Source organism: Ambystoma mexicanum, chromosome 1q (assembly GCF_040938575.1).
Source record: "Ambystoma mexicanum isolate Mex_15411 chromosome 1q, UKY_AmexF1_1, whole genome shotgun sequence".
Taxonomy (NCBI): Eukaryota; Metazoa; Chordata; class Amphibia; order Caudata; family Ambystomatidae; genus Ambystoma; species Ambystoma mexicanum.
This window is the reverse complement of record NC_090922.1, coordinates 803,306,382-803,333,596: the sequence shown is the minus strand read 5'-3', so window position 1 is coordinate 803,333,596 and position 27,215 is coordinate 803,306,382. Positions and strand designations below refer to the sequence as shown.

Here is a 27,215-nt window from a genome sequence, read left to right as displayed (position 1 = left end):
ATATATACACGCATGCACCTGTCTCTCAATGTCCATTGGTCCATGTCTGAGCTAGGGCCTTACCTGCTCTTGGTGGAGCTCACGATGGCCATTGGGTGGTTGGAATCATCTTTCACCACCAGGATATTGTTCTGTTGGGTGAGAAACAGAAAACCAACATGTACCCTCCATGATATAGCAAGTGATCATAACACAAAACAGGTCCAGAAGAAAGAGAGTCAACCACAAGGCAGCTCACAGAGCAACAGGAGAATGCCAGCAACATCCCAAACCCACAGCCTGCACGGGGACCCCATAACGATGGTGTGGAGAACCCAGTGGCCACGGTGCAGTCCTCACCTTTGTGTTCATTAAGGTTAGCTGATTGGAGAGCGGCTCTGGTGGAATCCAAGTACCCTCTTATTATTGCTAAGTGCATTAGAATGCTCCTTACCAGGGGCAGGAGGGTGTTAACAGCCTTATCGATGTCCTAATGATCCAGCGGACCACTCAGTGCTCTACGTGAAATAGTGCGTGACATAGAGGTGTCACCACCAACTGCAGATGGGGCCCAGGGGCAGTATGGGAAGGATTCCCTTGGTGCCCCTACAGCACAGGTGTGGGTCAGCAGGGCATCATCACACTAGTGGTGCAAGCGCTTTAAGACAGGGCTGAGGAAGTGTTACTGTTGCTTTCTCTGACCCGTTGCTGGTGGACCTACCGTGTCTACATTATTGTTCCAACGACACAGATCCAAGTCGGCAAATGTGTCACTGAAACACGCTTACTACATGTGGCTCAAGCAAGTCAGCAAAGTGGAGATGAGAAGAGCCCCTTTCCCTCTGCTCACTGGTGTGTGCGCAACACAAATTCACAAGTCTACGAAAACCTAGCTGAGGGACCAGCCTCACATAGGCTCGTTCCATGTCGCCCAGCAGAAGCGGGAAGATCAATCGAACACACCTGAAATGATAAATCACTTGACCGCCAGCCATTGCCCAATGGGAAATAATCAGGATACGTACATACCTTTCATTGACTCAAACCAAGCTCAGGGGGGGGCGAAATATCAGTATAAAAATGGCCAGGGAGAAACTAGATGGGTAGGTGTTTGGAGTAGCAGAGCAGCGTGAAATCGAGCGAAAGAGAAACATGAACATGTGCAGGGGGAAGTGGTTGTGTGGAAGGAGTTGAAGGTCAAAGAGGAGTTGGAGATACAGAACAAGTTGGAGATACAGAAAAGAAGGTATTCAGGGTGGAGGAGTAGGTTGAGGTACACAAGTATTTGGGAGTGTAGGAGGAGATTAAGGAGGGGGTAGGGGTGGAAGGAGGAGCGATTGTAGGAGGCGAACAACCAGAAGGAGGTAGGGAGAAATCGGGAGAAGTTGGGCGAGGAGAATATGCATGGAAATAGAAAGAAAGGTAAAACTATCTAGAGGGAGGAGGACAAAGAAGTTGAAAGGAGGAAGGACCAAAAGTTGGTGAAGAGCAGTTGAAGAAGTAAGCAGCAAGCAAGAGGACGACAGGGAGAACTCCTATAGAAGTACAGGAAGAGAGACAGCCAGAGAGCCAGGCAACACAAGGCTATAAGAAGGGGTAGTTTGATTGTAAATTCAGAACCGCCAGATGCAGAGGTGAGCCAAAACTCGACCAGGCACTGAAAGAACATGCTAACCTGCTTCATCCCTGGGATATTTTGTGTAACTTTCTACATTAAAGCCTAGAGCTTCAACAAGAATACCTGCAACGGCTGAGTGTGGTTTACACAACCAGCAGGCTTCTTCTATCATAGCAACTCTGGGTCAAAGATTGAGCTGGAGAGAGACCCAGAGAGAGGGTTTGAACCAGAGACGTTACCTTTGCGGGAAAGAGGAACACACTGATTTGTAATTGTATCCTGTATCTGGGACCTACTCTCTGTACAGTACTTTATGGATTGAGAAGACCAGAGAAGTGACCTTGGAAACCCTATTGCCAATGGGAAGATATAGCGAGGGTCCTGAAGAAACCCTACAAGAGCTTACTGTGTGAACCATTAATTATCCAGCTCAAGAATGGAATACTAAAAGAGGGCTTTAAAACACACTCTGGGAGGAGGGAATGAATTGAGTAATTTTTGTTTTGTTTGTGACTTTGCCTTTAAACTAAGTTTCTTTTCATTTATCCATATCCCAAATAACTGTGAAAACCAAAACAAGGCTGTCTGTGAAACTCTATTTGTGTCTGTCTGGTGATGTTCCACCATGTCTTTGTGACATGTGGTATAACATGTAGGATGCCAAGAGCTGCCACGCCATGCCATAAATGCGGTGAACCAGATTTTCCCTTCATTCAAGTTCCCCAGTTCAAAGTGGCATCGGATGACCAAGGCCATGATCCCTGGAACGTGAGGGACAAGACCTTACCAACCCTCCTGTGAGGGATTGGGATCCTTGCACTAACTAGTGCCACATGTGCACACAATGGCTTCCCAGGGGCCCGATCTCTTGCGGTTCCAATGCTGGAGACTGATATTACCACCTTTAGGGAGTGAGAACAATATCTTGAATGTGAGACTTTGCATCAAAATCAATGCCAGATATTCACGAACTGGTGACATTTAAAGAGTTTAGTTTTTTCTGCCCCGCCCCCCTTCTCTACATGGCCCTTTAGATGTATACATAGCATTATTTTACTCGAATCTTGTTCTACAATAATGATTACTCAGTGGCAATAGGGCGTATGACAGCAATGTACAGAGACCCCTTTCATTAATAAGACACCACCCTAATTTCCTAAACTGTGCATTAACTGGCACTTGCTCCCTAGGTTGCCATTTAGCTTCCTTTGCCTATTTCTCCCATTTGAAAGTAAAACAATATTCAGCCTTTGATATAAGAAGTCATTGATATAGCTTAGTGGGGTTGGTGAGAGGGAAACCCTCCATGTAAGATCTCAGAGAGGTGGAGCAAGGTGCACAGTGCACACCAAAAGAGCCCCTACACAGCACACAGAAGACAAAGAAGTGAGGAACAAACCTGAGACAACACATTGGAGGAATGAACGATGGCCAGAATAGTAACAGCACACCTACATCTCAAAGTGGGGAATGGCAATGTTGAACCGTAAGAGTGACAAGTCTAAGATGACAAGACAAGACTAAGATGAAGATAGAGAGGGTTAACAAGTGCATATTTGGATGCAAATATACCTCTCCCTTTTCAGTTCTAACCCCATCTCCTGTCTTTCTATTCAGTGATAGATAACCTACTGAGATCGACATATGAGCTGGACAGAAGTTTTGTTAGTCGGACACACTGCTTGTGTTTTATATGTTTCTATCATGTTGTTGTAATAATTATGTGTTTAACGATTAAAATATGTATTTGTTCACTGTACCCTGTATGTTTGTCGAAATAGTATAAGACAGAGCTCTGTACTCTCTGTGTGTGGACACCTGCGACCTGGATGTGTGAAAGCTGGGTAGCTTTATTGTGGAACCTGTTTTCTGTTCAGAGTGACAGCACATCCACAGCGCACGGAGTAAATGATGGGCAGAACACCAACAATACCTCACAGCTCAATGAGGGATAGAGGAATGCTGGGCAGAAGAGAGACAACACATCCATAGCTGACAGAGAGTAGAGGAATGATAGACAGAAGAATGACAACCAACATGCAGAGAGGCAGCTCTCATTTGGGTAGGGGAATAATAGAAGAGGAACAGTACATCCACTGCACACACAGCGCCAGAGGATGATAGACAGAAGGACAACAAGACATCCCCAGCTCGTGATAGATAGAGGAATGATTGTCAGAGGATGGACAGTTTGCAAAGAGGCAGCTCCCAGATGCGCAGGTCACAGTATGATATGATATGATCATTTATCTATATAGCGCCTATACACAATGTGTTTCAAAGCGCTTCAAGGCAAGGGATGGAACAAGGGAAAATACAACCACATTCTTACAGGCCATGAACAGTAACGATGTGAAATTAACTATCGTACTCGGCCTGACGACATTTCAGATAGTGCAAGAGCTAAGACATAGATAAGGAAGGGAGGGAGGGGGAGAGTGGGAAGGATATGGAAACAGACAGGCGACTACCGTACTAGTCCTGACGACATTTCTGGTAGAGCAGTAGAAAAACAAAAGGTGAGGGAGAGGGGTGCAGAAAGGGAGGGGAGGAACAAAACAAGCGACTATCATACTAGGCCTGACGACATTTCAGATAGTGCTGGAGGGATGGTGGGGAGGAAAAAAACAGTAACGGGAGGGTGGAGGAAACAGACGAGGTTGCTATCATATTAGGTCCAGGGACAATTCTGATAGTGTAAGTGCATAGAAGAAAGTAAGGGGAGGAGATAGGAAAAGGGAGAAGGGAAAGGAGGAGAAAAAGAGAGTAAGCAGTCAAAAAGAATGGAGAAGCAAGAGTGGAGAGTGAATACGATTGCAGAAGTCAGTAGTAACACATAATGTTGCAAGCCAGGATACAAGATGAAGATGGGAACAGCATGATTCAGGGCCACCATGAGTACAAGATGCAAATGAAGTCCAGCATGAGAGTTGGGAAAGAGTGACACACCGTGAATGAATGAAGTCCATAAAAGTCAAATCCAGCATTGGCCACAAGACAGTGATGGTGAAGGAAGGCACCAGGTGGGCGGGGCTTGCTAGGTGGTGAAAAAGAGCAGCAGGCAGGACGGTACCAGGTGGGCGGGGCTTAGGCCAGGTGACCTAGATCCACTTGCACCTGCTCCCCATCTGCAAAGGAAAAGAAGCTGGAGGGCTCCTTAAGTAGGGAAACAGAGTGGCAAGCAGGAAGGCACCAGATGGGCATGGCTTGCTAAGTGGTGAAAAAGAGTGGGAAGCAGGAAGGCACCAGGTGGGCGGGGCTTGCTAAGTGGGGGAAATGAGCGGCAAGCATGAAGGCACCAATTCGGCAGGGCTTGCTAAGTGGTGAAAAAGAGTGGCAGCAGGAAAGCACCAGGTGGGCGGGGCTTAGACCAGGTGACCTAGATCCACTTGCACCTGCTCCCCATCTCCAGTAGACAGAAGAGTGACAGCACATCCACAGCTCACAGAGGGTCAGAGGAAAGATGATCATAAGAGTGACAACAGGTCACAGAGCAATACAGGAATTATGGAAAGAAGAGTTACAATGCATCCACAGGTAACGGAAGGGTAGAGGAATGATGGACAGAAGAACAACACAGCCACAGCCACAGCTCACAGAGAAGTATATGGATGATGTACAAAAGAGCGAGAATGCCTCCATTGTTCACAGAGGGGTAGAGGAATGACAAACAGAAGAGATAATTTATCCCAGCTCCCAACAGACTAAAGAGGTGGAAGAAGCAACATAGTCAGTGTACTTGAAGGGACAAATGATGGACAGAAGAGAGGAAACCCATCTATCACTTTGACAACAGAGGACTGTTGGGCTTCTGATACACTTCACCCACAGCTCCAAAGAGGCAAGAGAAGGATGAGTTGAAGTGCCTTCAATTTTACTATATTTTGAAATAAGAGGCAACAACATGGGTGAACCGCGACCCAAGGTCATGGCATGCTGGGATAATGTTCTACAATTTGAGTAGCAGGACAATGACCCTTTTAAGCTTCTCGTGTCTGGTGCAATGTTTACAGCCCTTTGAACCAGTACTTTTACTTAGACTTCAGTCTTGAGATCACGCCTATTCTTCTCTCCCATCCCTCGGCCCCATTTCCTCAATGCTAGTGCCATGAATTCTTGGCGCGCTGCATAAACAACTATATACATGCATGGGTTTTATCCTGGGCTGACACCATAGGAGGAATGCTCTCATTTTAAGAAGGTTTTCTCAATCCACCCAATGGAACCAACTCATGGGCCAGTGCAGTTGGAAAGGTGTTTATGCTAAGTGCAATGTACCATTTTCTTTGATTTGCTGAGATTTTTTAAATGTATACTTATGAGTTTGGCAAATGCAAGACACTCTTTCGAGGACCTAACCCTGTGTTGTGCCTTCTGTCTCCTTTTCTCGCAAAAGGAAGTTATGCCATTGAAATAGTGATATTTACCTGTATTCCGCTCTGATACCCTTTTGTATAGGCAGTGTACTGATGTGGCTGCAGTTACAGGACCAGGATGATTCCTGAAGCAACCAGGTCCAAACAAGCAAGACATCTTTCATTTGCATTATCACAGATGCAATGACTCTTCCAAATTACCCTCCACCATGGAATTCCAATTTCTTCTCAAGGAAAGCTGTCTACCTTTTCTATAATGTGAACAGATATTACATCTAAAGGCAAGCAAGAGTCTTTATTCTTCGAAACATTGACCAGAGTCCTTCTACCGTATTCAAGTTGGGAAGATGTCCAAGCTGCTGAGAAAGTGGCCATCATACAATGATACAGGAATTGCCTCTACATTGACCGTATGAAGTATGTGATCGTAATTCAAGAAGGGAATCCATTTTGTACTTACTTTGTACTTTCGAAGCACTGAGGAATGGTTCATGATTCTCTCTGTGTCTGTGCCATCTCTGGGTACCACAACTATGCCAAAGTCGCCAACTATCACTTCCATCTGTGGGGGACAAAAGAGACGCTGTGAGGGTCAATCCCATCATTAAGGACAGAGAAGGAGAACAGGTGCAGGCATCCTTGTCCCAGCTCATTTTATCTCTAGCCAGTCAAAACGAAAACTGCGAGGATGCATCACTATAGATTTCAGCTGATGTCTCCTCTTAACCATCTGTTCCATCTCTGAGTCTACTTTTCTGCTCATTCAGTCTCCCAAAACACACACAATTGTGCTCCCTCCTTCCATTTCTGTCACCCTCCTGCCCTCAAAGAGGATTTTGTGGACTAGTCTAGGCCTTACGCATGGTCTGAGTATCTTCTCCTCCATTTGTTGGCTTATCATAGGCTGCCACAGGGTTATCTGCTCGACAGAGAACAACTATTTAACATCTTAGCTTTTAGCAAACAGTGTCAATATTGTGGGAAAACACCCACAGTAAGCTACGTAAGAACATATGAGCGTATTCCTTTGCAAGCGTTTATTCACTCACCTTTTTATTATGTTTTGATTCTGGGGAAAAGACCCTGAACATCATATTGCACGATGACTATGTGGTGTGCAAATAGAAATGTTTTTTAAGTAAATACATACATTTACGACAGTAGAGCCACTGAAAGATATGGATCATTGTTTGGTTCATACCTATTGTTTAAATCTTTAGCCATTTACATCCACTTGCAAACAATTATAAGGATTATTTCCCTTTTATCTCTAGCCTGAACTTAATTCTCGTACAACTTTGCGAATCAATTTTTGTAAAGAAAATTGAGAATGTACCATTTGAGGGCAATACTGATATACTTGCCACCATGGATGTGGAGGCATTATATGCCAATATTCCTGAAGTAGACTCTCTTAATGCACTCAGAACAGCATTAGACACCCAGACAAGACCACATAGAACAACCACTGAATTACTAATTGAACTTACTGAATTGGTCCTAACAAAACACGTTTTTCTTTTTAAAGACCAATACTTTTGGCAAACTAAGGGAACAAACATGCGCTCTACATTTGTCCCCAATGTTGACGATATATGCATGGCAGACTGCCTAGCAATTTGTTTCCAATTAACTCAATCCTTTCAAGAATTGTATATCGAAGTGGCATTGTTATATAGATGACATTTGTAATCTGGCGTGATGGTGTTCAGCAACTTACACATTTAAAAATGTGTACACAAGATCAAAATTCAAACATAAAACGAACTATCTAGTGGCATTCCAATCAAATCAATTTTCTAGACCTACTCATAAAAGATCAAGGAGGAAGTCTAACAACCGATGTATACACTAAGCCCACAGATACAAACAGCTGTCACCTAGAGTTTCAAATTTCACTTACCTGTGGGCCAATTCTTTAGAAATTGGCGAAATTGTTCCTAAAAAGAAGATTTTGAGAAAAGAGCCTTCATACTTAAAAGTAAACTTAAAGCACATGGGTATCCAAAAAGATCAATAAACCAGGCCTACCAACGTGCACGGTACAGTGAACGTGACACATTGTTACACCCTCAAAAACCATCAGCGTCTGAAAAAGGTTTATTCAGTGCCACCACTTTTTCCAGTGTGAGCAACAATGTAAAACATGCCATCAAAACATATTGTCATCTTGTCAGGATACAAGATAAACAATTGCCCAAACCATTGTTTGCGTTTAAGAAAGTGCCCAGCATCCAGCAGAACTTAGTAAAGACTTATCAGTAATTTGATAAACCACTTCCCTAAAATCATATCTCTCTGGACATTAAACCGTTACTTGGACACCACCCATGTGGTCATTGTGTTAATTGCAAATATACACATATGACAAATGATTTTCAATATAATGGCTTTATGTATCAATTGAGGAACTTATCAACCTATCAAACTAACAAAGTAGTTTATGCCATTGAATGCCTGTTTGTATTATTATATGTCGGCATGACTATGCGAAAATCTCCTCATCGATAGGAGAACACAGTACGAACATAAAAAGACGAGGTATTACAAAAGCGCTGACACAACATTTTGTGAAGAAAGGACATATAGCAGAATCCATAGACTGGTATGTTATTGAGACCATTAAGACCAATTTGAGAGGCGGTAATACAAAAACCAAACTTGTGGAAAAAGAACAAAGATGGATGCTCAACACCACAAATGAAGGTCTAAATCCAATGGTTTACTTTGGCTACTTCTAAATGAACATATAATGGTACATACACCCCTGATGGGTGGAAGGATTTTCAATTTTCTGAATCCCCACATGAATAAACAGAAACATATATTCTTCACCAACATGCTTTAAAGATTAGCACAAACATTTTTAAAATGTATTTGTTGATTGCGGGGAATATATGAAAGTATGCATGCTGTTCATGCATAACAAAGCCAAAAGCTTGTAACAGCCACTTTGCCCTAACGCAATAGATTGCAAATATACCATAGTCCTATGGCAGGATTCCCAATGGCCAGAGTAACGCTCTTGATGTTTTCCAGCAAAAAACAAATAAACTTCATACAAATGTTGATGCGAATACATCACACATAGAGCCACAAAAAAAGAAATCGACAATCGACTGTATTGCATCCCGAACAACCAAACTCGTTGCAGTGACAGACGACACAGATGCAACAAATGGATAAGCACACTAATGGACGGATAATACACAATTCACGCCTCAAGAGTCTTGTGTGAGCTATGCACTGCATTTAGTGCCAAAGATATGTTTGATACACTTTAGGCAAGTTTAAAAGCTGAGTTTAAGAAACATTCAATTTTACACTAACAATAGGTTTAATAAACTTTAGGCAAATGAAGAAATGTAAAGTTACATCGCCAGATAAGCACCAACAACTTCTTGCAGCAGACGTAAGAGTTTATAAGTAAGCCTGTTTAGTGTACTATGACGAATCCCAGGGTATCATCACTGCTTCAAAGGGGTGGGGGTCGCTTTCCATGAGGCCAGAGTGGCGAGACTGCTACCCGATTGTCCCCCTGGGCCTGGTACTTGGCAGGTGGATCTCATGGGAGGGAAACCCTTCATGGGATTGGTGATGATGGCCCTGTTAGAAGGCAGTATTCATTCAACCCTTTTGTGTGCCCACCTGCCTTAAACCCCACTTAGTCCATCTGGTCCCCCATACCACTATTTGTCATGGGTTAACAGAGGACATCTTTAATAAGACTGAGACGAAGAAGAGGGAGACCAACCCTAGCATTCTCTATCGAACTACTAGGACAAAGAAGGGGCACAAGGAATGGTGATCACCAACGCGAGTGACAGTACGCTCTCTAGTTTTTGCCAGGACCCGATTGGCCCACTGTCATTCAAAGGCAGAGAGGCAGACCGAGAATGGGGCCTTCATTCTTGGTCCGGCACTGACCGCGAGAGGCTGCAGATGCGCGGAGGACGACCAGAGAGGGAAGAACAACATGTCCCATGGAGAACCGCACTCGGAGGAGGCTCACCAACCGGGAAGCAGACCGAAGCAGAGGTAAGTTGCCTACTGCTAAGCAGAGCAGCCGGAGTGCAGGGAGACTAACGCTGAGCAGTGGAGGAAGCACAGAGAGGTCAGGCGAAAATGCTGTAAAGGCCCGGAAGATGCAGAGAGCCCTGCAAGACCTGTGACCAACCAGAGAAGGATGGCCCAGACCCTACAGGTAACAGGGTGGCTGATCCCAAGGCTGGAAAGATTCTGAGGGGGCAAGAGGCAAGGAAAAAGAGATATGGGCATTAAAGTGGCAGAAAAACAATGTGAAGGGTTCTGGACCCATTTTGGACAAGTAAACACACCGAATTGCAGAGAATACGAACTTTGCACCAAGAGCCACAGAGCTTGGAAGAAGAGTAAACCAAGCCTGTGGGCTGTAGAGAAAGAGAACTGTGAGAATATACAAGGGAAGGGGGTCTGGGACCACTGATACTGGGGGAACAAAGGGAACAGAAACTTTGTGGATGCAAGAAAGTATCACAGACCTTGACAGGAGAGTAAACCAATGTTGTCGGAAGAAGAAGTGAGCTGGAAATGTAACCAAGTGAAGGTGGTCTGGGACTTTGAAAACAACAGGGAAAGCTTCAAAAAAACCTAGAGGGCACGGTTACAACCGTGTTCGTCCTTTTAACCGTTAACAAGGAAACGTCTGGTAGCACAACAACAACGGTTTTTTGGAAGGCAGGTATTCAAAGTGCATCTTAAGTATGCAAACAATTGGATCAATTAGAGTGCTCACACTCAAACACAAAAAGGGAAAAGGGGCCACCCGGCTCGGCCTACCTAGCCCTAAGGAAGAACACCCTGACCCTAGTGGGGGTGCCAGTCCCTGGGTAGCGCGTGGTGTATCGCCTATCTAACAGATATAGAGGAGAGTACTGTCCCTCAGCCTTCTATACTAGTGGCAGTGTCTGCAGGCAGACACGGTTGTCCAAAGGTGAAAAAATATAAAAAATGGTGTTCTCCAGACGGTGTAGCAGTGTGCAACAAAGTTGTGGATTAGATCTTGTTGCTGCTAGATCTTGAACATGGGTACAGCCTGCGAATCAGGTCAACTGTTTACATTCCATCCAAAGTGTACAACTTTAATAGTGCTCGTAGGTCACTGTGGTGGGGGTGCAAAACAGTCCAGCTGGATAAACCACTGGTGGTTGAAGCAGTAAAACCCAGCCCCGGGGCTGGAGAACTAATAATTGGCTCTTATAAAAATATTTAGCTCACTTGGTGGTGAAGAGTGTGCTACAGCGGATGATTTTCAGAAAATATAGTCTCTTTGTTGGCGTAGGAGAGATCAAAGGCGGGTCATGAGAGCCCTCATGACCGAAAGGGGTTGACCGGTTTCAATGGCGTAGGAAATTCGAGCCATCTTCATCAGGACCGTGATTTGGAATGCAAACTAGGTTGCCAAGGTTCAGAAGAATGCTGAACCAGTAGAGAATTGCTGTTGTCTCCTGTGGAGACAGAAGGGAGGGGAGGGGAAAATGGAAAAAGCAATCGGTAATAGCTAGCAACAGTAAATGATTGCAGGCATTAGGGTGGTCATGCATTGGGGTGAGCATGTGGGAGCATAAAATTAGATTGAGTCAATAATTGCAGGAGAAGTGAGGGTGCCTGAGCACCTGTGAGGGATCTCACCACCACAGGGTTGGGGATAGAAGAAGTAGGGAAATGCAAGGGAACGTCTCGTGGGGTGACTGCTGGGCATCACCGGAGGGTGGAGGGCGATGTGCACACAGGTGGTGGAAAAGTAGCAAACAGGGCAAATTCGGTGAACCCCTGTAAGGTGGAAGGTGTGCAACCGGGGCAAATTCGGTGAACCCCTGTCTGGTGGAAGATCGGGTTGCAGGGAACACAAACTCCGGTGCAAGTAGCGGGCCAGGGGGGAGAGAGAGAGAGAGCCAAAATCCATACCTCTGGGCACGCGTCCTAAATGGGAGTGTGGGAGGCGGTCAGTGATCCAAGGTTGCTCAAGGCACCGAGTTCAAGTTGGAAAAACAGCAGCTAGGTGCACAGGTCAGTCGTACCTGTGGGAAAGCGCAAACCACAATAAGATGGTGGGATGGGCAGCAGGCTGCATAACAAGGGCTAAATTCTATCAGGCACACGGTGCCAGGGTGTCGGCTGCACCTGTGAAAGGGTGCTGCTTGCCTCCGTCTTGTCCGAGTGCTGTATCGGGGTATACAGCTCCGGACTGTTGATTGTGATGTAGAAAAAGCCCCATCGCCTATAAAGAAGGCGGAAAAAACGCGCTTGTGCTGGCGTCGGAATGACGCGACTCGCTCCTTGGAAACACCTCGCGCGTTACAAAAAGAAGAAAAGGGAGCCCGAGCGCCTCTCGACACAGCAGGAGAGCGCGCTCGGGCAGGCAGAGGTCATGCACTGGAGCATGGTCTCCGTCGGTGCTGCAAAGGACAGAGTCCCTTGTGGGCGAGACTGAGTGATGGGAGTAGGAGGGGGGTGGGGGGGAAGAGTGGGGGCAACAAATGGCACATTAGCAAGTGATTGGGTATGAAAGAAGAGTAGAGGAGAATGAAATGGAGGAAACAGATCAAATATGTAAAAATGGGAAAAAAATGAAGGAATCAATGGAGAAGCTCGAACAAGGGGGTGGACAAGGGGGTGAACAAGGGGGTGAACAAGGGGGTGAGCCAGTGCGCTCTCCTGCTGTGTCGAGAGGTGCTCGGGCTCCCTTTTCTTTTTTTTGTAACGCGCGAGGCGTTTCCAAGGAGCGAGTCGCGTCATTCCGACGCCAGCGCGAGCGCGCTTTTTCTGCCTTCTTTATAGGCGATGGGGCTTTTTCTCCATCACAATCACCAGTCCGGAGCTGTATACCCCGATACAGCACTCGGACAAGACGGAGGCAAGCAGCACCCCTTCACAGGTACGGCCGACACCCCGGCACCGTGTGCCTGATAGAATTTAGCCCTTGTTATGCAGCCTGCTGCCCATCCCACCATCTTATTGTGGTTTGCCCTTTCCCACAGGTACGACTGACCTGTGCACCTAGCTGCTGTTTTTCCAACTTGAACTCGGTGCCTTGAGCAACCTTGGATCACTGACCGCCTCCCACACTCCCATTTAGGACGCCTGCCCAGAGGTATGGATTTTGGCTCTCTCTCTCTCCCCCCTGGCACCCTACTTGCACCGGAGCTTGTGTTCCCTGCAACCCGATCTTCCACCAGACAGGGGTTCACCGAATTTGCCCCGGTTGCACACCTTCCACCGGTTCACCGAATTTGCCCTGTTTGCATACTTTTCCACCACCTGTGTGCACATCGCGCTCCACCCTTCGGTGATGCCCAGCAGTCATCCCACGAGACGTTCCCTTGCATTTCCCCACTTCCTCTATCCCCAACCCTGTGGCGGTGAGATCCCTCGCAGGTGCTCAGGCACCCTCACCTCTCCTGTAGTTATTGACTCAATCTAATTTTTTGCTCCCACATGCTCACCCCAATGCATGACCACCCTAATGCCTGCAATCATTTACTGTTGCTAGCTATTACCGATTGCTTTTTCCCCCTCCTTGATTGTTCTTTCCATTTTCCCCTCCCCTCCCTTCTGTCTCCATAGGAGACAACAGCAATTCTCTACTGGTTCAGCATCCTTCTGAACCTTGGCAACCTAGTTTGCATTCCAAATCACGGTCCTGATGAAGATGGCTCGAATTTCCTACGCCATTGAAACCGGTCGACCCCTTTCGGTCATGAGGGCTCTCATGGCCCGCCTTTGATCTCTCCTACACCAACAAAGAGACTTTATTTTCTGAAAATCATCCGCTGTAGCACACTCTTCACCACCGAGTGAGCTAAATATTTGTATAAGAGCCAATTTTTAGTCCTCCAGCCCCGTGGCTGGGTTTTACTGCTTCACCCACCAGTGTTTTCTCCAGCTGGACTGTTTTGCACCCCCACCACGGTGACGTACGGGCACTATTAAAGTTGTACACTTTGGATGGAATGTAAACAGTTGACCTGATTCGCAGGTTGTACCCATGTTCAAGATCTAGCAGCCACAAGATCTAATCCACAACTTTGTTGCACACTGCTACACCGTCTGAAGAACACCATTTTTTATATTTTTTCACCTTTGGACAACCGTGTCTGCCTACAGACACTGCCACTAGTATAGAAGGCTGAGGGACAGTACTCTCCTCTATATCTGTTAGATAGGCGATACACCACGCGCTACCCAGGGACAGGCACCCCCGCTAGGGTCGGGGTGTTCTTCCTTAGGGCTAGGTAGGCCGAGCCGGGTGGCCCCTTTTCCCTTTTTGTGTTTGAGTGTGAGCACTCCAATTGTTTGCATATTTAAGATGCACTTTGAATACCTGCCTTCCTAAAAAACCGTTGTTGTTGTGCTACCGGTGGTCTGGGACCCACAGGGGAGACAAACACCCCAAATCATAAATACAAAGCTTGCATATTCAACGGATACCTAAAGACCTTGGCAGGAGTGGAAACCAAGGGTCCTGGTGAATGAGAAGAGCGAGTACCCCTCCTGGCAGAACATTAGACCAAGGAAGCGGTGCTAAGGAAGGGGCAGAAGTCCCCTGCATATAAGGCAGATTATTAAAAATACAGAGACAGTGGAGGAAGGAACCCAACCCCTTAGGTCCTTTCAAAACTTTTACTTCTTTTCATATGCTGGAAAGACTCTGGGCAAAGGGAGAAAACCCCCTTTAATCTTGTGGAACATTTTGCTTTATTTGCTACACCTTTTGGAACTTTTGTGTTTGGCTAACGAGATCGGGCTGCAGGTCTCCCCTTGCACATTACACTTAGTTTAGCTTGTAAGGGATGTGGTAGGTTTTGGACACAGGGTGGCAAACTTTAATTTGACATTCCGACACAGACAGTTCATTAGCTAGTTTTGCAGAGGATGGGAAACCCCTCTTAGAGATAGGGCTAGTTAAGTTTTCCTCAAACTCCCCCATTTTACTTTATAATAAAGGTTTTCACCACTCAACATGCCACCTTTGTGTCCATCTCTTACTCCTAGGCCCTCAAAGTACATTACCCAGTTTAAATGCCATACTGCAGAGTAGAACATTTGTTTCCTATGGCACGAGCAGACAAAGTTTAAACACTTTAGACATTTAATATGATCAGGCATCTCATTGTAGTGATGTGAAAATTGTTGAATGTTGTGAAAACATTCTTAATAAAGTTGATATTACAAAATAACAAATGTTTTTAAACAAACAGGGATTTGGTCCAATCAATCAAAGCATTATACCAATGTAGCACAAAATGATAACCACTATGCCATGAATTAAAGAAATATATTGGTTTTTCTTTTAGATGCATTGATTATCCTAAAGCAGCCACTAATTAAGCATCCCCAAGATTGAGCCCACTTTGGAATTAAACAGCAGAACATGATAGGAAATTATGCGGTGATATCGTTTTGAGAACAAGCACAATAAATACCAATTCAAATGTGGTTTTAGACCTATGTGGGTTTGACTTCCCACAAAAAATTGTAAGCTAAAAATTGTATAATTAAATATTCAGGAGAGATCTTGCTTCCTGACAAAGACCCAAAAAATAATATACACAAAGGTCGAAACATGGGAGGGCGTGTGCATGTGGTCCATGGTTGTTGGATGGAGACAAGGGCAATACTGATGAGAATTGCTAGGGTACCTTGTTGGGGCTGCCCAGGGCACTTGGCCATTCGAACCCTAGTGAGAGTGGGGATGGGCTGTGGAGGGAGGAGACACATGGTGATGTCTTTTGGTGAGTAGCAGTATTAGCGATTAGTTTGTAGGTGAAATGCAGGATAGCAGGTCAGGCCCTTGGCTCTATCAGGCCTAAACAGGTACAAACAGGTGAGGCCCTTGTCTTCGCACGTCCTTTGTTGAGGATGCCGCTGATTAGGTAGGTGGTGGGCAGAGCAACTGAGTAGCAGGGCCTGGTCACGAGACCAGCAGCCTACTCAATGCTGTTTGCCTGGAGCTGGCCTACAGTCCTTAAGTAGAGGCTTGAAAGTTGTGTAAACAGGAGGTGGGTGGATCAACTGAGTGTCAGGGCCTGGCCACGTGACTAGCAGCCTACGCAATGCTGTCTGCCTGGAGATAACTGACAGTACTTAAGTAGAGGTTTGGAAAGCACGAAAACTGGAGGTGGGTGGAGCAATTGAGTGGCAGGGCCTGGTCATGTGACCAGCAGCCTACTCAATGCTGTCCAACTGCAGCTGGCCTACAGTCCTTAGGTAGAGTCTTGGAAGGCACAAAAACTGGAGGTGGGTACAGCAAATGAGCGGCAGGACATGGGCATGTGATATGCAGCCTACTCAATGCTGTCTGCCTGGAGCTGGCCTGCAGTCCTTAAGTAGAAGCTTGCAAGGCACGGAAACTAGAGGTGCAAAGCAACCGAGTGGCAGGGACTGGTCACGTGACCAGCAGCCTCCTCAATGCTGTCTGCCTGGAGCTGGCCTAGAGTCCTTAAGTAGAGGATTGGAAGGTGCGGAAACTGGAGGTGGCCAGAGCAACTGAGTGGTAGTGCCTGGTCATGTGATATGCAGCCTACTCAATGCTGTCAGAGGGTCAAAGGCAGAGCCAGCCATTGTTAAAGGTTTCTCACACACCTTAGCTCCGACATACCTCATAAAGGTGTAAGTCTCTGGGGGCGGGGGTGCTTACTTAAGTTCCGCACTGGGTTTTCTCTGTTGCCTAATGGGGAATTGCCTCGAGAGGGATTCCTCTTACCCTTTACCCTACAGGGTGTTAAGCGTAGCAGACTCACCAACCAACTCCCAAAGGGGTGAGTCCCCTTAGGGAAGAGGTGGAAATGCCAGACATGGAGAGTACTTTAACTGAAGGAGCATGAAGCCCGTGAGTGATATCATAGACAAAAGAACTAACCCACAAACTGAGTGGAGCATTTTGAACTTCACTGCACTGACTCAGATGACCAAGGGTGCATGTACTGAGACTGCTGGTAACTAGCAGAGCCTGCGTTCCGTGGTTCCAAAGAGCAAGCAAAGAATAGAATACTGGTGCCCTCACTTCTCCTGCAAATAGACTGCGTGAGACACTTCTACTGTAGTCGTACCCCCAATCCTACGTGGACATCTTTTGGATTGATATCAAATAAACTGTGTTGGCTTAACAGAGAACAGTAACTTTGTCGATAATGAGTAATGAATGATCATAACATTGTGTTACCCTATATTCCTTTCCACCCTGCTCCGAGACCTTACGAACCTGACCGCTGCTACCATTAGGTGAGCAAAGGAAGGTGTATGGTAACTCCTCTGCCGTGGCTTTAGGATGCTGCTCTTGCTCCCTTATCCCATGGGTAGTTCGTGTGATGAATGGAATGGGTAGGTAGGGGCTCGGCTTAGAGCCAATTGATGGGTAAGTCCAGCCAAGCAATGAGCTTCTGCATACCTAATATTGCCCACTCTGCTTCGTACTCTTCCATTGCAGGAAAATCTATGATTTTGCTTTTCCGGCACTGCGGTATGTTTCTGATAAAGGCTGTGGTAGCCCCCCTTGTAGACCCCCTCTGCAGGCTATGCATGAGGTAGTTTCTTTTTCACTATGGGACCGCCACATCTTTCCGATAGAGAGACGTGGTGAGCCAACTACAGACCCACCTGGAGCTCTCTAAAACATCCTCCCTTCAGGTTCAGTCCCAGTCACGGTACGTTGATAGCTTTAATGGTAACCATGAATGGCCTACTTGTGATGTCTGATTAAATGTTTATATGCCTACAACATATGATTTGGTCGACCACCACATTCATCGTTTGGGTCACTCTGTTTTTCATCAATTCCAACTTCTAGAAAATAGTTTTTTTTTCACTGTGTAAGAAAGTGGAGTGGGCTTTCTCCGGTCTCCCCACTTGGGTAACATCTACCGGCAGCATTTCTTGGATCTCCTCCATCCACGGCAGGTTATTTTTCAGCTCATCTGTCAGTGGCATACAGAAACAGTGCCTAAGAGATTAGCAGATGAAGCCCAATGGGGCAGCAATGCGTGTACTGCTTCTACGGACACCGATCTGACATACCACCCGAAAAAGACTTCGTCAAAGCAACAAATACACCCGCAATACCCAACCCCTTCAGAACAAACTTCTGTGCCTTACCTGTATAAAAGGCCACAAAGCAGTCCTCGTAAGAGAACAATGGCATCAACTACTGAAAGATTAACTATAGCCCCAACCAATCCTAAGTGGTCCTCTGGAAAGTCAAACCCCTGATCAAAATCTACCCCCTTAGCCCTGCAACAGACCACAAGCAGCACCTTTAAATCCATCTGTACCCCACCATAATCAGGGTCTCCCTTGCGTGTCACACGAGAGACACAGATAAGAGTTATATAAATATCCACCCAGATTCTCCATGTTCTATCAACCATCCAGATACATGGCAAGCATTCAAATGCTTAATGTTATCTGCTTCCAAGAAGGCATGGTTCTACGGTTCTCAAAGAAAAACCGGCATCACCCTACTCTACTTAAGCGGTATCCATCAGTAGATGGGACCGATCTAAGAAACTAGATGCCACATTCAACTCTAGTGTGATCTGCAAAACTCTTGAAAAACATACTATTAGACCTACAAGGAGTACATCAAGACTCCAGCGATGTGCAATCGAGATCCCGTCCGAGCCGCTGCTCAGAATGTGTGTCAGAGTACTCCTCCCGCGGGCCGCATGCAACAAAGAGGCAGCAGTACGGGCACCTCTTGGCCTCTCGGAAGCCTTCCACCCACCAGGCCACATCACCTTACACAAATCCAGGGTGTGGACATCAGCATCAGGAGTGTGTTGCACAGTGGCAATGATGACATATATCGTGGGCACAAGCATAGCAAACGGGTGCTTCACATTGTGAGTGTTGGCTTATATTGCGGGCACAGGCATCATAGAAATGTGTTGCAAAATGCACCTGTGCACTATTGGTGACCTGGAATCTATTGGATTTTGTCATGAGTTACCTCACAGAACTGACTGCAAATTGTTGATGTTTTAGCTCGTTTTTTAAAAACAAAAAATGTGATGTAAATTTGCACCATTTCAATCTGCTGTTTTAAAATGTTTCAAATGGGGAGAACCCCCGCCACCCCACCCTCTGTCCCCACCTCCCCCCCACCCCCACGTCCTGGTGTTGGGTCGGGCTCCCTAGTTGCACTCGGTCACTTGTGCACATTCGTAAACAAAAAATGTTCTCATGCACTAAAAACTGGCACCAGCCACCAGTGAGGAATGTCAAGTTATATCAAAATCAGACAGGAAGGTGAATGAGACAAATCAAATTGGGACAGGGGTGGAGAAAAATGGCGACGTTTGAAAAGGAAGGGAAGAACGCAAAAGGGAGCGAAAATGGAAAGGGATGAGGCACAGGGGGAGATGAGCTGAAAGGGTAGAAGATTCTATGTTACTAGAACACGGGCATCAAGGGTATGATAAGTTGGGGAAATCAACAGAAACATCTTTCGATGGACTTACGTCTGCGTCAACCCAGAGACCAGGAATGCAGAAGGACTCCAGCAGATCACTGCCACAGAGAAGTAAAATCCGGAGCTCTGAAGAAAGACACAAGGGGAAAGATGCTCAGATCAGGACTGTACTCTGGGATCTGGAAACCGGCCACAAATTAGAGCCTGAAACGTTGGTCACTGCAATTTCAGAACAGTTCGATTTCCCTTTCTGTCTCCATCTTCGCGTGTGTGTCTGATCACCAGAAACTCGTTGATCAGGTGGGCATGCCAACCACATGTACTAATTGACCAGTCTTGCTTGATGACCAGTTTCTGACAATCTGGTAGTGCTGTCTATGAATTGGGAGCTGATCCGGAGACCCAATACCTTTTCCCCGTTCACTTGTTTATATGTCACGCTCTTTCACTTGTTATCTGTCTTTTTCTCCTCTTTGTGCTTGTCTCCCTGCTGTCTGACTATTTTAAACAGTGCGGTTGGACTAGTTCTTTCAGTGGTCGCATCATCTCACCCTTCCTCTGCATTGATGGTTACTCATGACGTGGCCTGCTAGATAGTTTAGACTGCAATGCCCATGATCCTTCCCCATGGACTTTGCTGGCTAGGGCTCATGGGGTTTGAAGTCCAAAACACCTTGAGGGCCACGTGAATAACCTCCTCTCTTTCCCCAGGTAGTCTCCATTGCTTCTCATTGTTGTTGGTTGCCTGGCACCGGTTCACCGTCAGTCCACCCTTTGCTAAGACAGAAATGGGCAATCATCCATGAGCTACTTGCAACATACCCTCGGTCATTTGTGTAATGAGCATAACAATGTTCAGCCAAGATATGGCTCCCTGCTCCTACCTGCAAGGCAAAAAACCTTGGGGTCATCTTCGACTCCACACTCTCCTTCTCTCCTCATATTTCTGACGTCGCCAAGAGGTCACACTACCAGCTGCACCTCCTCAGAGGTATTCTTCCCTTCCTCTCCTTCCCCCAGAAGCTCACTGTCTCCCGAGCCCTGGTTCTCTCGAAGCTGGATTACTGTAACAGCCTCTATCTTAATCTGCCTGCCTCCACTCTCCGCCCTCTGCAACTCATCCAGAACAGAACTGCGAGACTTGTCCTTGGCCTCAAGCCCAGGGACCGTATCTCTCCAGGACTGAAATCTCTACACTGGCTCCCAGTGGCTGCGAGGATAAAGTTCAAAACCCTCTGCATTGTCCACAAGGCCTTCTGGGGCCTGGGTCCTAAATACCTTCAACTCTCTCTTCCCAAATATCTTCCTCCCCGAGCCCTTCGCTCATCCGCCTCCAACTCCCTCATGGTCAGCCGCTTTTCGAAGCAACGAGCTGGGGGTAGATCTCTCTCCGCGGCAGGGGCCTCCCTCTGGAACAGCCTTCCTGCCTCCCTGAAACTTGAGGAGAACCACCTCCGGTTCCGGAAGCACCTCAAAACCTTCCTCTTTGCTTCTGCTTTCTCTCTCCCTCTCCCCTGCTGAACAGCTAATTAATTCTTCAAAAAACTGCACTGATCCTGCAACTGGACCACTCTAAACTGCCTTCGGTCCTGGTCCCAGTCACTGATCCCCTGGAACCCCTCTGCACTACGGGACTGTCTCTATATCCCTACAGCCCCCCCCTTCCCCAGCACTTGTTCTGCACTTACCTTGCACTTGCCACTAGCTGGCCCTTTTTTATTTATTACTTTACGCCACTTACCTTTACTGCACTTCCCCCCCTCCCCTTCCCCTTGCACTTTTTCCCCCCTCCACCACCCCTGCACTTGCGCGATCTGAATGACACCTGGCCTAGTAGGATCGTTTGTTTTGTCTCCCCTTGTTCCTCCCCTCCCTGCCTCGTCGCGCCTTGAAACACCTGTGTATAGGCGCGTTACAAATACCATATCATATCATATCATATTGAAAGCAAAAAATTAAAAGCCTAAATATCACAACAGCACAATCAAAGGTTTTACAAGACAAAATATCACAATATTGTCAAAGTTAATAAAAGGTGAGCATGGGTTTTTCAACTGTGAATTGGAATGTGAGCACAGGGGTGCCCTGAGGAAGCAAAGTGTCGGAGACGATTAGCGGAAGTGGGTGGCATGAAAGCGGTGGAGATTGAGGGTGACATTCTTGTGAGTGTGGCTGTGCTATGAGGTTGGTTCACGATATCCCTCGGGCATTTCCTGAGAAAGAGGGGTGGGTGAGATTGAAAGCGGGAATTTGTGGCCTCATAAGGGAGGTGGGTGTGGACCACAGGAGTCACAGTGAAGAATATTGCTTTGGGAAAAACACTTAGCACAATGACATGAGACACTGCGTTTGTGTTGTTCTGGCAAACACGAATCATTGGCAATTTGAAGGGATTGTGTTTCAGTGCATTAAACAGCACTCACTTCAAAATGTATTTAAAGTTAGGATATTTTGCTGAGAAATATTTTACCTGAAATATTTTCCTTTGCATTTGAGCACCGAAGCTTTGACTGGGGTTGGGTGCCTCTAGCCATGCACTGCTGTTACCACAAGCAGGATCATATCATAGAAGAGGTCTGACATTTCTAAGTCATGTTCAAGTGCTAGAAGGCAGTGAGGTAAGAGGAGGGGTGGAGCCAGGGACAATTGAAAGTAGAAGTGGAACAAGAATAAAGCCACATGTCTGTCCCATGTTTTTCTTGGTGGGACATAACAGTGGCGACGAGCGGGTCCCCGCGCTCGTGTCACTGTGTCGCTGTTGCCCCTTCTGCTTGGGCATGTGCGGTGAAACATTTGGTTGATTCCAACTGGCAGGATGCCGAACCTGTTGATTGCTCTCTGGAGCAGTACCTCCAATTGCCCATCCACGCGCCTACAGATTTCCGGGCAGATGGTGCTACCCATGCCAGGGGACATTGATGTGCCGCTGCCCATGAGGTGAGAGACCGTGGGCTGTTGCGTCCTTTGCTCAGAGAATGCTGCCAGGTCTTTGCTCCTGCGTTCATTGATCGCTGCACTCTTTCCCGATGAAGCGGGTCCGAGTGACATCCTGTTTGCTGGGGCGTCCACATGCGGAGCGTGGCTGCCTGACCTTCTAGAGCGCTGTAGGGACTGATCGTTGCTGTTCCTTCCCCGTGTGAGCAGGTGTGAAGCCATGTCCTCAGAAGCATCCAAGTGCCTCCAAGTTCTGAGTGACTGCACATTCGATGCACTGGCTTCCTCCCAAGCCCTATGTCGAAAGTATCTCCTTCTCCCGCCAAACATCAAGAACCACAATGTCAGACCAGGCTGCTTCCTCCTCCAGTGACACCCACGTGACTCCATCTCCTGCTGGCACTGTGAATATGGAAGCATTTCCTTTGCAAGCCCCTTTACCGTTTGACATTTTGGACTCCAGCAACTTGGGTCCTGGGCGGGTGCAGTGGATGCGTGACTTTGAGATCTGGTGCAACCGGGCCGCAAGATGATAACCTCATGAGAAATTGCATATGCCGGCAGTAGGCCCAGCCGTGCAGGAAATACCTATTGGAATTCCGAAGACTTCAACCCTCCATTTAAAGATCTCAAAGAAAGCTTGAAAAATTACCTCATAACCCAGAGAAATATAGATGAAGAATGACTGATGTTTCATTCCACAACCCAAAGTAAAGGTGAAACAATTCACAGTTTTGTAATGTGCCCACGAACAAGTGTGAAACATTGCTATTTTCATTGGAACAGCAACAACGAAGTTTTAACATTGCAGGTGGTTGCAGGCAGCAAATCCACTGCCTTCAGGAATCAGTTGCTACAACACCCTTGTACATGTGTTGAAAATCTCACAATGCTCGCTGTGCCATAGCAAACCAAGCTGATGAGGCCCAACAAGGCTGAAACATGTCTGGGGTTGCTGGCGTTTCCAGGCAGAGGGGACCTGGCCTAGCAGTTCAGACAGGGCTGCTCCCATTGGTGGCTATACTTGACTGATTTGCCTATGTATGGACTCTTTTTTGAAATGGCGCAGGCGGGCTAAAATAAGGTGCTGGGAAAGTTACTTGGAGAAGTGCCAGTGGTTCGGAATTATTCAAAACCTTCCACTTATCACTTTTTTGGCTATCGTTTGTCTCCTTGTGTGAGAGAGGGTATGCCCAGATGTGGGTTGCTTGCTCGCTGCGCCATAAAGAACCAAGCTGCACCTCATTGATGAGGCCCAACAAGACCGAAACATGTCTGGGGTTGCTTGTGTTTCCCTGCATTGGGGATATGGCCCAGCAGTTCGGGCTGTGCTGTTCCCATTGGTGGCAGTACTTGACTGAATAGCATATGGCTGGACCCCTTTTGCAATGGCGCAGATGGGCTAAAAAACGGTGGTGTGGCAGGCTGCCCAGAGCAGGGCCAGTGATTCATATTTAGTCTACCTATCACTTTTTTGGTCGTTTGGTTACAGAAAACGTCACCATGGCCTGATCTTCCATGACATTCGACATGCAAGTGAGAGCGACACAGAAACTCATAGTGCATATGACTTGTGCAAAGTAAGTTGTGCAGCAAAAGGGAAAAATATTGTCAAACGTGTTCACATCGTGCATATGATTTTTCACACGTAGACACATGCCCTGTCCTGGGGCAACCCTGCAGAGCTTGTGGTCCTGAAAACCATTTTTGAGCAGTAGTTCATGTGTCCAAAAATATCAACACTTCCGCCTCAGTGAAACAATCTACTAGTACCCAAAGGTGGTCACCATGGCAGACAAGGAAATGTCAACACATCCACCTCAGGGAAACAGTGTACCGGTACCCAAAGGTGGTCACCATGGCAGACAAGGAAATGTCAACACATCCGCCTCAGGGAAACAGTGTACCAGTACCCAAAGGTGGTCACCATGGCAGACAAGGAAATGTCAACACATCTGCCTCAGGGAAACAGTCTACCGGTACCCAAAGGAGGTCACCATGGCAGACAAGGAAATGTCAACACATCCGCCTCAGGGAAACAGTCTACCGGTACTCAAAGGTGGCCATCATGGCAGACAAGGAAATGTCAACACATCCGCCTCAGGGAAACAGTCTACCGGTACCCAAAGGTGGTCACCATGGCAGACAAGGAAATGTCAACACATCCGCCTCAGGGAAACAGTCTACCGGTAGCCAAAGGTGGTCACCATGGCAGACAAGAAAATGTCAACACATCCGCCTCAGGCAAACAGTCTACTGGTACCCAAAGGAGGTCACCATAACAGACAAGGAAATGTCAACACATCCGCCTCAGGGATAAAGTCTACTGGTACCCAAAGCTGGTCACCATAGCAGACAAGGAAATGTCAACACATCCGCCTCAGGGAAACAGTATACTGGTAGCCAAAGGAGGTCACCAAGACGATGCTGGTCTGAATGACGCAGACAATAACCACAAAGCAAAATATTGCTCATCGCAAATATACCTGCAACTCTCGTCAAAAAGTCCACGGACCTATGTCTAAGTGCCAGATCCATTGTGACTGAATAGTCATCCAGCGACGAGCAACTGAAAGGATATGTATTCAATCTTGGCAACTCGACAGCCACAAAACGCAGTCCAATCTTGCTACTAAAGATGAACTAACATGCTTTGGAATTTCCCATTGACAAGGTGGCCCACAGTAAATGTCAAAGGAGAACAAGAATACAATGTCATGAAGACTACCCAGAAAAGACAACTGCAGTTCTCCCATCGCCCTGTACCTCTTATTGTGAACTTTGGACTGCACACATTACTGTACATAGCTTGTATTTTAACCTGCTGTTCTCTATTACCATGTACTCGCTGCAATCCTGTATACTTTGACAACTGTATACTTGCAACATTTGTAACTTTTTTCAAAGCGCCCAGATACCCACGGGTTAAGGTGTGCTATAGAAATAAATAAAACAAACAAACTGTACCCATGCCCCGTCCATCTGACATGCACATTAAGAGATATGTCTCTCACTTGGCATTGCCATGCCTGGAAAGGTACACCGACATATGCACATACAAGTAACATAGTGTAAAGACTGGCATACATGTTATTCAGAAGGAGGTCAATAACTGGTGCATTTCCAGTTATAACACAGCTATGCCAATGGGTCTGGTATATGTGTTATACCGTGTCATATAACACGCCAACACCACGAAGACGCGGAGCTGATTGAGACACTGCTTCTGTCCCTGGTTTGATTAATAGGTCAACTTAAGAAACATCACATGACACTATAAATTGATGAGACTGTTAAGGCCATTTAACAGCATTACAGGGTCATGCCATCAGCGTCAAGCCGATAATCAGACCCGCAACTTACCAGACCAGGACATCATCAAACCCGCGACGGGACCAACAGTGTGGCTTTCCGGTAACCATGCTCGCAGCTGCATGGGCATGAGAAAACCCAACCTAGCAGCTCAGTGAGAAAGGCATCGAGTGGCACCAACAAACAACTTTCAGGAGTCTTGACTTCAACGAGGGGTGCCATCAATCAGAACTATACTCTTCCCTCAGGTATATAACACCATTTGCCATTCATGTGGTGCTCCATCGATACAATGCTGCAGAACCTTTTCAGGAAGCGCTTTCTGAAATCATATTGCAAACACCAAATGGCCTTTACTGTAACCATGGCATCTTGGTGTTTAGAATGTCCCAAGAAGCTCATGGTGCCACACTGCGAAGGGAATGCACGGCCGCAGAGGATGCAAACGTGACCTTGAACAGAGAAAAGTCTAGGTTTAACAAACACACTTTAAAATTCTTTGGTCATATTTTTTTCAAAGAAGGTATTGAACCGGATCCAACAACTGCTCCACCCACCGTGGTTTCCCAGGGATTGCAAGTTATTGCACATTTACATCCAGCATTTCTCCTCCATTAGTGCCCCTTTGCAGCATCTCATGAAACAAAACCAAGACTTCCTCCGAACCCAAGAGTGTCAAAGGGCATTTGAACAGTTACAACAACGCATTGCTGCAGCCATCTGCGTGGCATATTTTGTCTGCAACCTATGCCTTTAAATCAATGCTGATGCCACTCTGATGGGTCTGGGTGCCATTCTTGCTCAGCACAGGCTTGGACCAAAGTCTCCTAAGCGCATGGCGTGGTATTGTAGCCAAGCAGGCCCACAAACAAATTAAAAAGGGAGGTTTGGCAGTGGTATGGGCTAGTGAGCACTGTCATTCCTTTCTATGGCAAGCCATACATGATCATCACTGGCCACCAGGCTCACACCACAATATGTGGTAATCCCAGGGCGAAGATGCCACCCAGGATAGCAAGATGGCGGCATCGGCTATGAAGTACACATTTAACATCACCCAAAAGTTGGGGAAGGAAGCAAACCCTGCTGATTACTTGTCCAAAACCTGTTACAAGTCCATTAAGAGACGGTATTCATGGTGCAGCGCCACATTAGGTACAGCACACAAATTGCCAAGCCCCAAGCAGTGGCATTACAGATCATTCAGAGAGTAACACAAGGTGATCCAATGCTAGTCTTCATTGCAAGCCGTCTGCAGTTTGGCAGCTGGAAAGATGCCAAGCTCTGATTGAAGGATGACACACCGTGATCAAGATGGTCTACACGCTTTTCGGTTGGTGGGAAATTAGACATCCAAGTCTGACTGCTCGATCCTGCTTAAAACAATTGCATAAACAGTCCGCTGTCATTACAGAAGAGTATCATAGCACTTGCTTGTCAAGGCCATAGGGAGTAGTGTATTCACAAAGATGCTTGAGGAATGATCCAGATAGCCAGAGTTGCAGCTCATGTCATCCACTGCCGCTACTTGTCTCGAGAGGATAGCTCA

At 46.7% G+C, this 27,215-nt stretch overlaps 1 protein-coding gene across 1 annotated transcript in view; it reads right to left on the bottom strand.

Annotated features, from left to right (window-relative positions):
- NMNAT2 (nicotinamide nucleotide adenylyltransferase 2) overlaps positions 1-27,215 on the bottom strand; it is a 539,474-nt gene that overhangs the window by 39,564 nt on the left and 472,695 nt on the right. The window contains exons 8-10 of the mRNA XM_069641406.1: positions 19,470-19,546; positions 6,434-6,535; positions 64-131 (exon numbers count right to left, since the gene is read on the bottom strand). Of these exons, the coding sequence (XP_069497507.1) occupies positions 64-131; positions 6,434-6,535; positions 19,470-19,546 (247 nt within the window). The remainder of the gene's footprint in view (positions 1-63; positions 132-6,433; positions 6,536-19,469; positions 19,547-27,215) is intronic.